This window comes from Leptosomus discolor, chromosome 9, assembly GCF_034619465.1.
Source record: "Leptosomus discolor isolate bLepDis1 chromosome 9, bLepDis1.hap2, whole genome shotgun sequence".
Lineage (NCBI taxonomy): Eukaryota > Metazoa > Chordata > Aves > Leptosomiformes > Leptosomidae > Leptosomus > Leptosomus discolor.
In genome coordinates, this window is record NC_141399.1 from 14,198,544 (window position 1) to 14,214,724 (window position 16,181).

At 51.8% G+C, this 16,181-nt stretch overlaps 1 protein-coding gene across 1 annotated transcript; it reads left to right on the forward strand.

Moving 5' to 3' along the window:
* Positions 1–10,176: 10,176 nt before the first annotated feature.
* DNASE1L3 (deoxyribonuclease 1L3) lies at positions 10,177–15,878 on the forward strand. The gene is made up of 8 exons (XM_086470293.1): positions 10,177–10,308; positions 12,034–12,122; positions 12,745–12,837; positions 13,139–13,251; positions 13,808–13,920; positions 14,294–14,451; positions 15,331–15,427; positions 15,687–15,878. The coding sequence occupies exons 1-8, from the start codon at positions 10,177–10,179 to the stop codon at positions 15,813–15,815; spliced, it is 924 nt and encodes a 307-aa protein (XP_086326419.1). The 3' UTR covers positions 15,816–15,878.
* The last annotated feature ends 303 nt before the right edge of the window (positions 15,879–16,181 follow it).

Sequence of the window (16,181 nt, forward strand, 5' to 3'; positions counted from 1 at the left end):
CGGCAGCCACCATCACCCCAGGACCCCCAGCCCCATAAAGCCTGCAGCAGTGATGCAGGGACACCATCCCGAAAGCCGCACAGGAGCACCCGCGATGCCAACCCCCCGCAATGCTGCTTTGCCCAGGGGATGATCACCCTCCCTGCTGTGCCAGTACCAGCGATGGGAGTGGTCAGCATTGCCCCAGGCCCCAGCAAGGTCCTTTGCTACCAGATAGAGCAACATCATGGGCTTAAAAATAAAAGCAAGCTCCCTGGTTACAGCTGTAAGTCTTCAGACCACAGCTCATCCATCACTTTGAGGTGCCCTGTGACCAAGTGTCACGGCAAATGGCCCCAAGCATTGCTACCACTTCTTGGAAGGATCTCCAAGTACCTCATAAATTAACTCGCAAACATCAATTAGGCAAGTCTGATAAATGCCGTGTGATCACGCAGCAATAAGGCCAAGCGGGCTGTGCACCCTGCAGGGCACAGGGTGCCAAATGGGGAGCACCATTTCCCATGTCGGCAGCCAAGCTGCAGGCACTAACCACCGCGGCCCCTGCATCCCACCTGGGAGGAACCCCCAAACAAGCCACCCCAGGTAATGGGACAGACTCTGGACAGACACTAAGGGGAGGCTCCGTGTCTCCACTTGTCTCCTACTTCCTCCCCCATTCCAAATTCAAGCAGAGGCCTCATCATCTGCAAACAGAGGGGCCAAGAGGCGGGAGGGGGCTGCGGGTTGCTACAGAGGAGAGCATGCTGATGACAGTCCCCAGGGCCAACGGCCAAAGCAACAACAAATTACAGTGAGCAAGGTGTGAATCCACATCCGTATTTTTTCTTTTTTAAGCTCGGTTGGTCACACAAGGGAGGCTGAAGACCCAATGGTGCAACTCAGCTGTATACATGCATTTTTTCCAAGGCCCCCGTAAGATGCAGCAGCGGCGGCACACCCCAGCATGCGGGATTAAAAAACTGCATTTAGCTCAAAAAAACAAAAAAGCAATCCCACAAATGTGAAAGCAGCTCAGCTTGTTACCCAGGGAAACAGGAGGCTCTTCATCAGGATCAGCATCTCTCCAGAGTCAACCTCTCTGACAGTGTGAGAGCTGGCGGTGGGGGCGGTGTGGTGGGGGGGGGGGGTGGGGGGGGTGTGCCTAGGGGGGCACACTGGGGGGCTGTGGCACAAAAGTCTTCACAAGGCTGCGCCCAGAGCAGCCCATGTATGACTGACAATAGATTTAAAAACTCCAAATAGCTGAAAGTTGAGCAGCACATTTAGGCGTACTTAAAATTTTTTTAATATCTGAAGAAGAAGAAACATTGACCAATTTTAAGATCCCACTGCAGAAACAGGGGGCTTTGACAGGCCCCCAGAAACCCTGACTGACACCGCTAACTGTAAGAGAAAAAACCCGAAACATGCAAGTAAGCCGTTTCCCTTGGAAACCACCTCACCCTTGGCATCCTCAACAGCCAGAAAAATAATATTGCCTGTGAACGACAACATAGTTGATATTATGACTCTTCAGTGGTACGTTTTGCAGCATGACCTTTTAGGTGCCATTCACAATGAAGTTATAATTTAAGATCTATTACTATTTGAAAGATCTCTGTCCATCAGCCAGGCAGCTCTCAGTCTTAATCCAGCCTTCGGAGAGCTGGGAGTAGGAAATGTGCCCTTTCACCTTCATTTATTTATAGATGGCAGAAATGAGATCATTATTTCTGCAGTGCCGTTTCACAAAACGAGCATCTCTGACCCATTTGTAGCTGTGCAACACAGCTCATAAATGTGGGCTAGAGAGTTTGGGCTGGCCCCCATCCCTGCTACTGCACCCCAGGCTGGGAACAGCATCACCGTCAGCCAGCCTGGGGACAAGGTGGCTGAAAAGCACGACCGGAGCAGGCTGTGCTGCCAGCCAGCCGCTGGCTTAGAAGCTCATAACGTGCCCGTCCTCCTTCCGGACCCCGTCGCCATCCCCATCCTGCCGCACACGCACGCAGCGGAGGATGCACGGCACATCAGATGTCATGAGTGCGCTTGGGCTCAGCCCTCTCCTGGGGGGTGGGGGGTAGGGAAGAATTGGGGAGGGATGGGGTAGGGGTACTGGGGGCCACCTCTAGTCCCCTCTCCCAGCACACAGTCCCCCACCCCCAAAGCATTCTCCTCCAGCAAAATGACGGCATCCTCCACAGAGCAGTGGCTGAGATGCAGCGCCGCTCTCCTCCCCTTTGTGCCCTATTTTCTGATTGTGTGCGTGTGATTTTAAGGCAAATTATTTAAATATAATTTTTTTTAAAAATTATTTCTCACATTTTGGCTTTTCTCCTGGTCTCCTGCCCACTCTCCCTCCCCACCCCCAGCGATGCCAGGGCTGGGACCGGGGGATACCGGGGCGGGGGAGGGGGGGGGGGGGCGGGCGTCCGGGGCCCCCCCTTCGGTCCCCCTCGGCCCTGGCATTGCTGCTGTCAGCCCCGCATCCCCCCGTTCCCCCGCCTCTCACCGTGCCGATCCGAGCCGTGCCGGGCTGCAATGGCAGCGCTGAGCGGCGAAACGCGGCGGCTCCGTTGCGCCCTCCCTCCGCGGCGGTGCCGGTGCGGCTCCGCGGGGGCGCAGCGGAGCGCGGCGGCGAGGCGGGGATGCGGCGCGGCTGTGCGCCGTGCGGGGCGGAGGGTGGGAAAGGGGGGATGTAGAGGGGATACGACTGGGTTGGAAGGGGGAGGTGAAAGGGGGGTTCGATAGGTGTGAGGGGGGAATACAACGGGGTGCAAGGGGTGGTGAAATGGGGGTGCAAGGTGGGGATGCAATAGAGACGCATCGGGGTGCAAGAGGGATATAACAGGGTGCGAGGAGGGATGTAACGGGGCTTCCATGAGGGTAGAAGGAGGGGCACAAGAGGGGTGGAAGGGGGACTGCAGTGGGGGGCTGCAGTGGGGCTGTAAGGGAGATGCGATGAGAATTCAATTGGGGTACAAGGGGGGGATGCAATAGGGCTGCAGTGGGGGTGCAAGGGGAATGTAACAGGGCTGCGAGGAGGCTGCAATGGGGTGAAAAGGGAGCATGAAGGTGTTACAAGAGGGTGGGAGATGGGCTGCAATGAGGTTGCGACACGGGTACAAGAGGGATACAACAGGGGTGCAAGAGGAATGCAATGCAGCTGTATAGGGATACAGTGGGGATGCTTAGGGGGGTGCAGTATCGCTCCAGTTGGGCGTGCAAGAGGCAGGGCAACATGGCTGCGACGGGGATGCAATACAGCGATTCAAGGCCACAGGGAGTGCAACGGGGGATTACAACAGGATGCAAGGGGAGACATGGCAGGGGTGCAAGGGGGGCACAGTGGGGAATGCCATGCAGCTGCAACAGGGATACAACAGGGATGTAAGGGGGTATGCAAAGGAGACACAGCAGGGATACAAGGAAGATGCAATGAGGCTACAGAAGTTGTACTGTGGGGTTGCCATGGGGATGCAACAGGGATAAAAGAGGGAATGTGGTATGGCTGCAACAGGGTTACAACAAGGAGGTACAAGGGTGGATACAACAGGGATGTAAAGGGGATGTGATAAAACTGCCACAGAGATAAAGGGGAATGCAGCACTGCACCCCACACAGAGACTGTGCAGCCCCCTTGCATGAGGCCTGGGAGCAAGCTTGGGGGTGGGAGACGCCTGTCCCTTTTCCCAGGTCCTGGGAGGGGGCTGTGATCAGGGAGCACAGAGCTCTAACACGTTTCCCATGGAAAGGGCACATAGGTTGAAATCAGAGCATTGCACTGTTACTTTTACACCAGGAACAGGATTTCAAAGCCTGCCATTTAGGTTACAGGCCTGTTACCTGCCCTCTCTTCCCAACAGATGACACTGTTCGCTCTCAAGAACTGCATTTCAACCTGCGTTTAAAATCTGCTCTGAGTTTTCTTAAAACTGCCACCCAAATAGTTTTGATATAAGCAAATTTACTTTCATTCCCCCTAGGTTACATATCAGCTTGGTATGCACCTTTAAGATACGCCCCAAAATATAAGAAAACTTAATTAAATTGGAAATGAGATCAGCTCCTGAGTAAATGCAAAAAAAATGGGTCAAGTCCTCACTGCATCTGTGCTTTGATAAAGGATGTCCCTTTGGTCTGGCAGGCTGGGAGAGCCAAGAGAAGAACTGGCATAAAGGGCTTTCCAGGTCAGAGTTTACTACAATAACCAAAAGCTTTTGATAAATCTCTTCTGACAGCTCATGTTATAACCAAAATTGAGGTTTTTAGGTGGCCCGGTGAAGGCAAGTCACGGCTTCACGCAGCTTTTTTGAGCTTTTGTTTGAAGAGCTTCCCAGTCAAGCTAGGCTAAGCAAAGATGAGCTTCCACTCAGGTGACCTAAGCAGACACAGGAGGTATTGCGCAACCCTTTAAACATCGTTTGCAGTCGTATTTGTTTGTTCAACTTTCTCCCGCACTGCCCCAGGCTCCCGTGGGACAGGGGCAGGGCTGACTCACACCAGGGATGGATTACCCACCGGGTGGTTATTCCAGGCCTCCTGGTGGGAACACCCCATGAAATAGTCATAGCAAATGATGGCTCTTAAAATAGAGAAGCTGAAGCAGAGACCCACAGTAGTTTTATGTCAAAACATGGCATGAGCTAGGCGGGGAACCTGCTCTCGCAACCTCAGCATGCAGCCACAGGGAGGAGTCATCAAGTGCCTCCTTCGGTGGCAATGGGGAAAGGAGGGATCTTCAGGGCTCTCCTGAGCCAGCCACTGCTGGGACGAGGCCCCGGCTTCAGCAGGTCACGGCCCCAGCAAGGTGGTTGGCAGTGCCATGATGACTTTGATGGGCAGGGGCCAAGGCTTCTCCTCCATCCCAGCACAGCAGAGGAGACCTTGGGCTCTCCGGCTGGCACGGGGACCATGGGGAATGCAGGGCACGGCTGGGCTTCCTGTCCCTGCAGAGAGCAGATGAGCCCTGGGCTTGAGGGAAAGCCACAGTAGCTCCCTTGGGCACATCCTTGAGGACCCAGAAAAGCCATTTTTGGGGCGGCTGCAGTATGGCAAGCTCTAATTAAAGGCCAGCACCTGCACTGACCTGCCCCCCTGTGTTTTGTTTCTCCTCAGCCCACAGACACAACTCATCACACAGCTGTGGCAGCTTGCAAGGACCAAGTCACCCCTGCATCACCCCCCAAGGCTGCTGGTGTTTCGGCCAGCTATCCTGGCCCTCAGCTGAAAATTCCTCATTCCTAATGCGAAAGTCAGGAGCGGGACTTCCCACTGACACAGGAGCTTCGATGCTGTGAGCGGGGCAGAGGATGACTTATGATCCACTTAGAAACAAAATGTGTTTCTAAATCAGAGTAGCCACAGGAAAAAAGATATATTAAAAATAATCAGAATTAGGTGTCCTATGTCCCCAGAAACAAGGCAATGAGACTTTCACATAAACTGTCTTGTTTCCCATAGGAAGGTGGAAACTCTGGTTGGACTCAGGCCAGGGTAGCCGTGGACAACTGAAGCTTCTACCTCACCAAGCTGAGGACCACTGTTGCTCCACCAGATGAAAGGCTTCTGTGTTATTTTCCACTGCTGAGTGATGAATCCCCAGTGATCACGGCGGGATTGTTTGCAGCCATAACAAGTGATGGCATGCCGCTTTGGTGAAGTGAATCATCTTCCCAGGGTGACTCGTCCCCATCTATTTCCACTCATGCAGTGTTGACCCTGTGGCACAATGCTGACATCAATCCTCAGCGGACCGTCGGCGTGGAAGAGCACCGGTGCAGGTGGGTGCCCCACAAACCCGGCACAGCCCCAAAGCCTGCCCATGGGACCTGCTGTTGAGGAACGCCTTGCATGCTCCCGAGCAGAGGGCACCTTTGATGACATACAGCGGCCAAAACTCACCCCCCAGGGCAGGGATAAGATCTCAGCTCACCCAGGTTTGCAAATAGCAGCTCTCAGTGAGCACTGTGCCTCTGAGCACCACTCTGGGCAGCCACCTCATCACTCTTCAGTGGCTTCATTGCACAACCTGGGACAAACACAGGAAAAACCGCTCCTGACTTTTAAAGTGTTATAAAGCAAGACCTACTTGCCTGTTAACAGCTTTAAATAATACTTTCTTAACTCTACTCAAAGTTAATGCAGATATTACACCCTTTTTAATTACACCTTTAACTGCTAACAATAAGGGTGTACTTATTGTCACAAAAAACTCCTTATTTTGTGGCTGCAATATCTTTACAGGGGGTAACTTCAAAGCAAGCCTTTTCTAATCGTCCTGCGTCAAAGGCCTTACTTCAGATTACTGCGTGCTCTCCTATGTCTCAGTTAAGTGGCCTTGTTCAAGAAACTGAAAACATGATGAGGAATTTTACTTGAACTGCTTTAGTGGGTAGGCTTTCACACTTTAAACCACTACTTGAGCAACACTGAAGTATTAAGTTGAAAAAGAAAACCCTATCAGAGTCCTGTACCAGCAAAGGAATTATGCCCTGACAGTAATTTATTAAGTAGAACATGTACCTTCCAGAATTATAAATAAAGATTAAGTATCAAAGAAGAACCTCTTGATTCAAAACACACTATGTATCTTGCACACCACATATTTTTACCCTCAATTATACTGGATTTCCAGAGGGTCATGCCAGGATACTTATTACCATTAGACTCTCACTGAAGCCACTTCCCAAATGACCATATTTGGTCTGCAGCCCAGTTGTGAACTTTAGCATCACAAAATTATCTGAGTGCTTTGCTACTTATTAACTTGGAATTCCAGGAGACTGTGACAAAATACTCTGTGCAATGGTTGTGATAAGGTCACCCAGAGCCCAAAGGCCATTTCATCTGCCCAAAGGAACATACTTTTATGGTGATGTTGGTGACTTCGGCGCTGGCCCTGCCCGCTTCTCCCACAGACCTCCCCTCACCACAGCGGATGTTGACAGAGCTGCAATTTGGGTAAAAATTATAAAAATTAAGAAACACCCAACACCTTAAAGCCTGGCACATGGGAAAGGGAGGGTGCGGGTCCCTTGTCCTGAAAACAGAGCGGTGGTGGCATCTGGGTAGCACCAGCCTGGAGGTACCAGTCCTCACACTGCCCCCTCCCACCCCAACACCACCATCTGCCCATGCTACCAGTGCTTCCCCAGAGCCACTCGGTCCCCTTTGCAGGGATAGGCTTATGGGCGTGCTGAATGGGGCAGCAGGGACACCCTGACGGGCTGGGGCTCTGACAGGCTGGACCAGCCTCTGCACCCTTTGCAGAAGGTGCACAGGGGTGCTGGCGTCCCCAGCAGTGCTAAACCCCCAGCCAGCACACAGCCACCATGTTTTGCCCACAGGGGGAGAAATAAAGGTTCAGCGTTGTTATTTTCAGGCATGACACAAAGTCCATGGGCGGTCTTATGCCCCACAGGTACTCCCCCTGCCATGGGGCACCCCATGAGTCACACCGCCCTTCAAGCCCAGAGCAGGCTTCCTCTGCCAGAGCAGAAGGGGATGTGGGCTCGCCTGCGGTCTCTCACTGCAGCTCTCCTACGGAGGCACAGGAAACATCAGAGATCCTCTCAGTCCAACTCTGCCAGCAAAAACAAAGCTGCGGATGCCCTGCAAGGCCACTGTGGCTGTGGCTGGAAGGAATTGGAAGAGGAGGAACCCCCACATTGCTGCCAGTCCCTCACACCCCCGTTGTCCCATGGGGAACCTAAGTAGGCATAAGACATTGGGACACATCCCACCCCATCCATCCCTCAGCACCTTCCTGGGAGTGGAAAGATCATGGAGGCCTGGATTGCTGCTCCAGAGACAGTAGTGCACCAGCCGCACCCCGTGTGCCCAGCACAGGCTGTCAACAAAGCCTGGCTGAAGGGCCATCAGGAGGAGGAGGAGGAGCAGGCAGGGCCTGGCAGCACCTACACACTACTCTACACTCTTGCCCAAGAGCTGCCTGCTGCCTCATCACCTGTCTCTTCTCCCCTAGGAGCAGGGAGAGGCTGAGGAAGAGCTCTGTTAGGGAACGTCCCACAGGTGCTGCTCAGCTGGAGGTGGTGTGCCTCACCCAGCATCTCTCAGGGCAGGGACAAAGAACCCAACCCAGGTTGGTTTCACCAGCAGCGTCACTCCTCTTGAGCAAGACCAGGACAGCCCTGAACTGGCAGGGTTCATGAGCCCACATGGAGTGGGTTTTATGGCCTGATAAGGAGCAGAGAGTACATGCGCAGACTGCAGTAAACACATAAAGCAGAAATGAGTGTGAGCTCCCTGTGTTCTCTCCCACAGGTCACCTCGCTGCTGCCTGTCCCTACAGAGCATGGCTCTGCCTGTCCTGCTGATAGCGCCTGGGGTGGAGGGGAAAGGGAAGGCTGATAAGTGAGCAGTCCTGGGGACAAACACAGCATCGATGAAGGCAGGTCCTTGTGGTTCAGGGTTAAATGCCCCATAGGCACCAAAACAAACATTTGCTTTTTGACTCAGGGTAGCCAAAGCGAGCCTGGTTTTGGGGGGAGCACTGGGTTTTCATGACTCAGACCCCGAGGCTGCAGCTGCCGTCGCAAGCCCTTGGCTCACGTTGTGCTTTTAGCAAGGTCGGGGAGGAGATTTACAACCCCTAAAGCTGTTGCTTTCCCTCCCTCTTTATCAGTTTCCTTCAGAGCCTGTCCTGCCCAAGGCTGGCTCATTAGAGACCCAGCGGAAAGGAAGAACTGTACAACCCCTGTTACTTTGGAGGGTCACACACCGGATCTACAAGTAGCTGTGTTTGTCAGAAAGCACCAAGGCAGCACGGCAGCACGCTCCTCGCTAGCAGCAATTGCTCCAAATCCCTGCCTAGCCAAAATGGATCTGTGGTGCCCATTCCCATCCTTCGTGCTTGCAGCACACACCCCAGAGAGCTGCAGCTGCCTCCCCAGCAAGACTGGGATCTCACTGCGGTCAGCTGTGCTGCATTTTTGGGAGCCCCCCCATGCGCTGCATTTCATGCCATCTCCATCTGACCCTGTTTAGTTGATTTAGACAGGGTCAGGAGCCATGCACTGGTACTTCTGGATCTGGATCTGCACAGGCAGCTGTGCAGGCAGGGCAGCAGGGTGCATGCAGCCTTCGTGACTGTTTTCAGGAAAAGGAGAGCGGATGTGAAAGCACCCTGTAAGCACAGGGAGAAAAATCCAAGACACTTGAAGATGCCATTTAGCTCAACTTCTTGTTATACCTCCTACCATTGTACCAGATCAGGGGCTGACAAATGCATCTCCAGCCAAGGGCTGGAACACGATGGAGGAGGGAAGGGGGACAGTTTTGCTGCAAAAGACACCCTAGCTGCAGCATCCTCACTTGAGCGTCACCTTGGCCAAACTTGTGCGTCCCCTTCTGCCAGACCCATGTGCGCGCACCTTGGGTCACCAGCCCAAGACTGCTGTGCTGGTGTTTGGAGGGCAGCGCTGGGGTCATCACGTACCTTCCTGCAGCTGCACTGCAGTGGCTGAGCCAGGGGGCCCCGTTAGCTTCGGGCGGACAAATGTGGCTTTCCCACAGCAGGGGATGTCACAGCTCTGGGTGAAGGGAGAAGCAAGTAAAAGAGCGTGGCCTGGGGCAATGGACAGCTCATTGCTTTCTCACAGTGTGGCTTTCTGACCACGGTGAAAGCAGGGCAAAATATGGACATGGGCAAAACCTCCATGTCCAGGAGGTCCCACCACCATTGCCTTTCACTGGGGCTTCTGGTGCTCACCATGGCTTCCAGTGGCCATCACCAGTGCCCTCCAGAAACCCCCCTCTACCCACTGTTGCTTCCCAGACCCTTTCACTATCTGCCCCATCCGCCTCCTGGCCTTGATCTCTCACCTGGGGTGGCCCAGGGAGCCTGGTCCTGGCCCAGCACTGCCCAGGGTGCCTCCTGTGGGGAGGGATGCTGGGGTCTGGCAGAGCAGTTGCTCCCCCAGGATGGGGAGGTTGGCTCAGAAGAGCTGGTTTTCCCCCAAGGCAGAAGTTCAAAGTCTCCATGCTGCTTTGAGCTGGAAGGGAGGGAAAGGAGGAAACAGTGATTCCTGTTGATGTTCGTGATCAACACAGCTGACTGCTCAGTTTCACCTCCCAGCTGGCCACAGACGGACGGATGCACAAACACACACACGCACACATATATATTTATAGGCACACTCACAGCAACTCATTTTGTCCAAGTCCCTGAAGATGTTGCTTTTCATCTTGCTTTCACTCCTCAATTTCAACCCATCTCTGAGCCTAAAAATCTGCTCCTTCAACGTAAGGTCTTTTGGAGAAACTAAAATTGCCAGACCTGAAGTTGTCGATGCTGTGGTAAAGGTACGTTCATTTGCCTGGATGAGACAGACATTGAGCTTTCTGAGGATTTCATAGCTCCATATTCTTGCACTTTATTTATATTTTCACAGTTAAATTTCAAGTAAAAAAAAAACAAAAGGAGTGAATAATTTAAATAATTTTATATTCTTAAAGTAAAAATCAGCCTGTGGTTCAGTAGGATGTTTGCTGTTGTTGTAGCTTGCATGGGAATATAACAGAAACAACATTTGCTGTTTCCTTTGGAAATGGAGTTAGGAAAGGAGGAAAATCTCTGTGCACAGTGAAAATAATTTTCACTTTGAATCCACAGAGATTTGTTTTGTGATACATTATTTACCTTGCTTATGGCTAATTACTCTGAAATATTCTTGTTTGATGAAACATATTCTCAGGACAGCAGAGAGTATCATATTAGAGTGTGATACAAAATTGAAAAGCCTGATTGCTAATTTAGGTAAACAAACCCTCACCATCCGGCTTCCTCTGCAGCAGCTGAAGATAAACCAGCTTTTTAAAAGAACCATGTTTTGGACTTGTAGCTGTTGCAAGTGCCCTCAAAGGTGTCATGGTACTGGAGGACACGGTGCTCGCTGTTAGTGGGATGGCTGTGTGCACCAAATGGCAGCAACGAGGAATGCTACTGCTTAGCTGGGCTTTAATTCTTTCATTACAAACAGCTGGAGAAGAGGGGTTTTCTGGGGTTTGCATTTCTGGACCGTTCTTCCTATACTGTCAGCACTATGGGTGATATATGCTAAATTATAGGCAACATATTAATTTCTGCAAATTTCAGACAGTAAAAGGGGCTTTTTTTCCCCCAAACATCACCTACAAAGTTTGAAGAACAACAAAACGGGGGGCAGAAGGAAGACCCGGAGCATGCCGGGCTGCAGACTGAGCCAGGCTTTTCCATGGGGAATCCCAGCGCCGGCCGTGGGAGCTGAGCCGGGCTGGGGCAGCCTCCCCCGCTCTCCCCAGCACCCTGCAGCTCCTCTGTGGTGCTGCAGCCCATGGATGCTGGGATCCTGTTTTCAGACCAGGGGTCATTTTGAGCTCTGTGGGCTATTTCAGAGGGGTCTGAAACAGATGAGTGGGACAGGTGAATGCTGACAGCACACGCAGCTTTCGGAAGGCTTGGCATAGCGATAGGAACTTAGGGGTGTATGCACCAGAAAAAGGATGGAAATTGTTGCAGTGGATTGGTGATAGATGTGAATAGGTTCTCCTCAATGCCCCCCAAACCCTCCTGCTACATCCATCTAGGCACTGAGTGAGTTGGGATGCTTGTGTGCAGCACCGGTCTGAAGCAGAGAAGAAAACCTTCTTGCCAAGGGACAGGGAGGAGAGAAAAACGTGACCAACCATGGAGTGGGGAGCCAGGGACAGCACCGCAGCAGTGGCAGGGGGAGAGCAGGCTCGCAGCACCAGCTCTCACTGCCCCTTCCCGCCCCGACACCCTCCTCAGGGGCAGGCGCAGGAGTTTTTCAATAAACTCGAAACTTCTCTGCTCTTGAGTTCCCTCTCCCAGCTCCCACGAGGGTGTGAGGCAGTGCTGAAAGCAGAAAGTCTTTGCTTTGGCCACTGCCCTCCTCCCACGACCCCAGGTTGGGTGCCATGTCTTCCACAAAGGACTTCTTCTGCACCAGTAACCGCTTCTTTCTAACCTGTTTCTAATCCTCCAAAACACACTGCGTGCAAATTTGCTTCTGCATTTTCCTCTTGCAGATCATTTCCCGCTGCGACATCACGTTGCTCATGGAAATAAAGGAGAACAAGAACCAGGTTTGCCCTCTTCTGGTGGAGAAGCTCACCAGGTAGGGTGGCCATGGGCAAGTAGGCAAGTATTGGGAAAGATGCTTGGCAAGAGCCCGTGCTCTGCTCAGCACCGCCTTGCTGGGGTGAAAGCTCAGGGTCTGGGCTCTGTACCAGCCATTGAGGAAGGACCAGGCTCTGGCAGCCTCACTGAAGGCCGGGAGCAAAGCCAGCTCCAGACCACTGTAGGACACATATTTTTAAATCAAAATAACTAAGTTAGATTCAATTTGTTAAAGATTAATTCTCAAAACAGAAGGGAGGGAAAGGCCCTCTCCTGGCTACCAGCAGGCTGCAGCAGGGCAGCTTCTTTCTGCAGGGTTAGGAATTGCTTTAGATTGAGGATTGCCTGCCTGGACTGACAGTCCAGTGGAAAGAGCAGCCTATGCCTGGCTGGACATGAGACCCAGCTGAAATAGAGACAGACTGCAATAAGCAGGGAGAGGGTAGAGTGAAAGAGCCAACAATAGAGCACAGGTCCAGAGAAGGGTTTTTTTTGTCTTTACCTCCCGCCTTTGAGGTTAGGCAGGCAACGTCCCTTACCCTTGGGCACAGGCAAAATTATCTCCTCCTCAGCCCCTTGTGAATGCAGAAACAAACTCAGGAACACCACTTTCCTTCCAGTCATCTGAAGGGGCCAAAGGAGGAACACAGCTGTGTGGTCAGCGAGAGGCTGGGAAGGAAAAGCTACAAGGAGCAGTACGCCTTTATCTACAGGTGAGTGAGCTCCCCTTGCCAACGAGCCATCCCCTTACCCTGCCCTCCTGGGCTGCAGCCCTGTAGAGATGGGCTGGACATGGTGGTGATGGCTTCGCTCCGAGGGAGCCGGAGAGGTGCAGGTTGCGTGGGTGGGACGGGCTGTGCCTGGGTGTGGGGATTGTCCTAGGAGCAGCCGCCACTGTGGCTGCATCTGTCCCAGACCATGGCTCAGGGTCTGGGTCAGAGCACAGAGTCAGTATTAGACATGTCCCAATGATCCACGAGCGTGACATCCCCTATCCTGTTTATTCTGCTGCAGGAAGCATCTGGTATCGGTGAAAGAAACCTACCAGTACCCTGACACCCAGCCTGGGGATGAGGATGCCTTCTCCAGAGAGCCCTTCACTATCTGGTTCCAGTCTCCAAAAACTGGTGAGACATTCCAGAAACAAATTGTTCTCCCACTGGCAAGTCTCATGGAGTGAGATGGTGCCAGCTGGACCCAGCGTGTGGCGGAGTTGGGCGAAAGGGGGTGCACCCTGCCCCACGCTGCATTTCCTTACAAGAGCTATGTTTGCCTTTGGGGCTGCTGCCTCCAGCACCGCCTGCAGCTCAGCTCACGCAGCAGCTCAGCTCAGCTCAGCTCAGCACGCCCCAGGAAAGCCTCTGCTGCTGCAATGGGGGGTGGTTTGGCAGATGTGCTCCATGCCACTGGCATGGCCATGGGAGCAGCTATTGCTGCAGGTGTTGGAGCTGGGTTTGCCTTGCCCTGACACAGCACCTCGCCACGTTGCAGCTCAGCCTTGGCTGGGCAGCTGGTGGGGAGCACTGTGCAATTACACAGCAATAGCCTCTGATCCACAACCAGAACAGAAGATGTATTTTCTTCAGAAAAACCTTCTTGCTTCCAAGTCAATCTCTGTTTCTTTGTGATTCAGTGTGTGCTTAACCATTGCATTTTCTCCTATTCTTTTGCCTTGTTTTTAAGCTGTCAGAGAGTTTGCTATAATCCCTCTGCACACCACACCAGAGACAGCAGTAAGGGAGATTGATGAGCTCTATGATGTGTATTTAGATGTAAAACAGCGCTGGAAAACTGAGGTTAGTTGGCATATCTACATTACTAACAGCGGCTTTGGTACTGTGTCACCTGACACACTATTTGCTATTCACAGCCTGATAACTTTAAAACCATTGATAACAAGCCCCAGGTTTTGAGTATCTCTTTGACATATTTTCATCAGGTTCTCCACATTTTAATCAGTAAACTTGATTTCCCAATAAAACTGCTGTTTTATCAGCATGCTTTGGTGGTGTGCCCAGCAGAAAGAAGAAGTCCCACTGCACTCAATGAGCACTTGCTATTTGAGCTGCAATGGCTATTAGGAGCATCCATTGGCCCTGAAAGTCCTTGCCAGTCTTCTCTTGAAGAGCTGTCCTAGTGATTACTTTTGGAAACCCTCCTACCTTCCAGAACTTCATCTTAATGGGAGACTTTAATGCTGGTTGTAGCTACGTTCCCCAAAAGCAGTGGAAGAACATCCGGCTGAGGACTTACTCTGAATTCGTCTGGCTAATTGGTGACAAGAATGACACAACAGTGAAAAGAAGCACAAGCTGCCCATATGACAGGTAATGGGTTCACTGCCAAACCATTCCCTGTTTATGACTTTCTGAGAAAAAAATATATATGGAAAGGTGTCAGTGACTGTCAAATAAAGTGACTGTGCATGAGACCTTCAAAGATCAAACAGTGTCCAGGCTGAATAATTCTAGCCAGGGGCACAAAGCACTTTGCAGGCTTGTAGGCAAGCAGTTTTGCAGAAAAGGCAAGATTTCATGCAAGAACCAGCTGTTGTTGTGGCTTAGGCAGAGATAAATGACAGGCAATTACACAGCACTTCTCATCTGCTGGTATCCCTGCAGACACCCAGGCAGAAGGCGCTGCTGCCTCCTCCGTGCTGGCTTTGCACCATCATTTTTGCACTTGCATTCATAATTTGGATTGACAAATGCAAAATCTGGTTCTGCTCAGGAGCTGGGTCACCTGGCCTTCCCCAGGCATGTGTCAAGTCCTGCTGCTACCTGCAGCTCCCTCAGCAGGGACAACAAATACATCTGCTTATTAGAGCCCAGAGTAAATCAAGACTTCAACCTCTTGCAGAACAATCTTCTGGATCAAAGTAGGGCTTCACTGAGACTCCAGTCATTGATGTCCTATGATTTTTGTATCCAAAGTATGGCTTTGAACTTTGCAGCACTGTTGTGATGGGTTTAGACAGAAGTCATTTTACGTTGGCTTCCAAGGCCAATGCACACTAAGATATTTAGGTGCCTCACTGCCAAGGAAAGCAGTCAGCTGGCATCTCTCAGTAGGCAGCTCATGGGTAAGGACAAACTATACATAGGTGTGACTCCATCAATGCCACCTCGCTGGCCACCAGCTCAGTGCAGCATGGCTGATGCTGGTCAGGAACCCCATAATAGCACCCATTCCCTTGCTTCTTGCAGGATCGTGGTCAGCGGGCAGAAGCTTGTCCACGCCGTTATGCCACAGTCTGTCAACATCTTTGATTTCCAGAATGTCTTTCAGATGACTGAGGAGCAGGTAGGCCCAGCACAGCCTCTGCAGCAGCAGGGCAAAGGCTAACACAGGAGTGCAAAGTCAGTGGTACCCAGACAGTTTTGAGCATGGTCTTGGCTGTAAAACCATTGCATCCTCACAAAGTAGGAACGCTTGTATTACACCTCCCCACATCCACCACTGCACATCCACCTCCCCACTGCCATGGTGAAGCCCCCTGGGGCAGGGTTTGGAAAGAGCATGGGTGGCCGGCTCCCAACCCCTCTGTGTCTTTGGTTTGCAGGCACTGGGGGTGAGTGACCACTTCCCAGTAGAGTTTGAGTTGAAACCAAAAGGTGGCTTCTTCAACTGGCTGAAATCGCAGTTTTCAAAGAAGAGGAGACCAAGAAAGAGGCACCGTTCAAGCTCATGAGTGCTGAGTCCTCTCACATGGTGTGGAAATACATGGGTGCCAACGGACCTTGCAGAAGACTAGTGTAGATATACTCACAGCAAGCGCAATATTTAGTGGAAAAAAAACAAATATGTTGTTAAAGTTCAAATATTTTGGGTAAGAAGGCAAATTAAACCTTCAGGTTATTTTCCTCATTGTATGCAAAAATAAATCAACTAGAAGCAGCACTCTGTACTTCGTGTACTGATCACAAATGTGAGGAGGTACTGCAAGGGTAAAATACTTTTGTGTACTTTATCTGTAACAACTGAAGGGCAGGGATCTCCATGTGTTCATGAATGACTCTGGATCTCTGCGTTCCTCTGCAGGGCAGAAGGATTAAAA

What these genes read in the sequence shown, in the direction of transcription:
- DNASE1L3 (XM_086470293.1), top strand. Translation starts at nt 10,177, where the DNA reads ATGTTGCTTTTCATCTTGCTTTCACTCCTCAATTTCAACCCATCTCTG. An exon ending in CTGGTGGAGAAGCTCACCAG is followed by an intron (nt 12,123 to 12,744) that starts GTAGGGTGGCCA and finishes CTTTCCTTCCAG; the next exon opens with TCATCTGAAGGGGCCAAAGG. An exon ending in GTTCCAGTCTCCAAAAACTG is followed by an intron (nt 13,252 to 13,807) that starts GTGAGACATTCC and finishes CTTGTTTTTAAG; the next exon opens with CTGTCAGAGAGTTTGCTATA.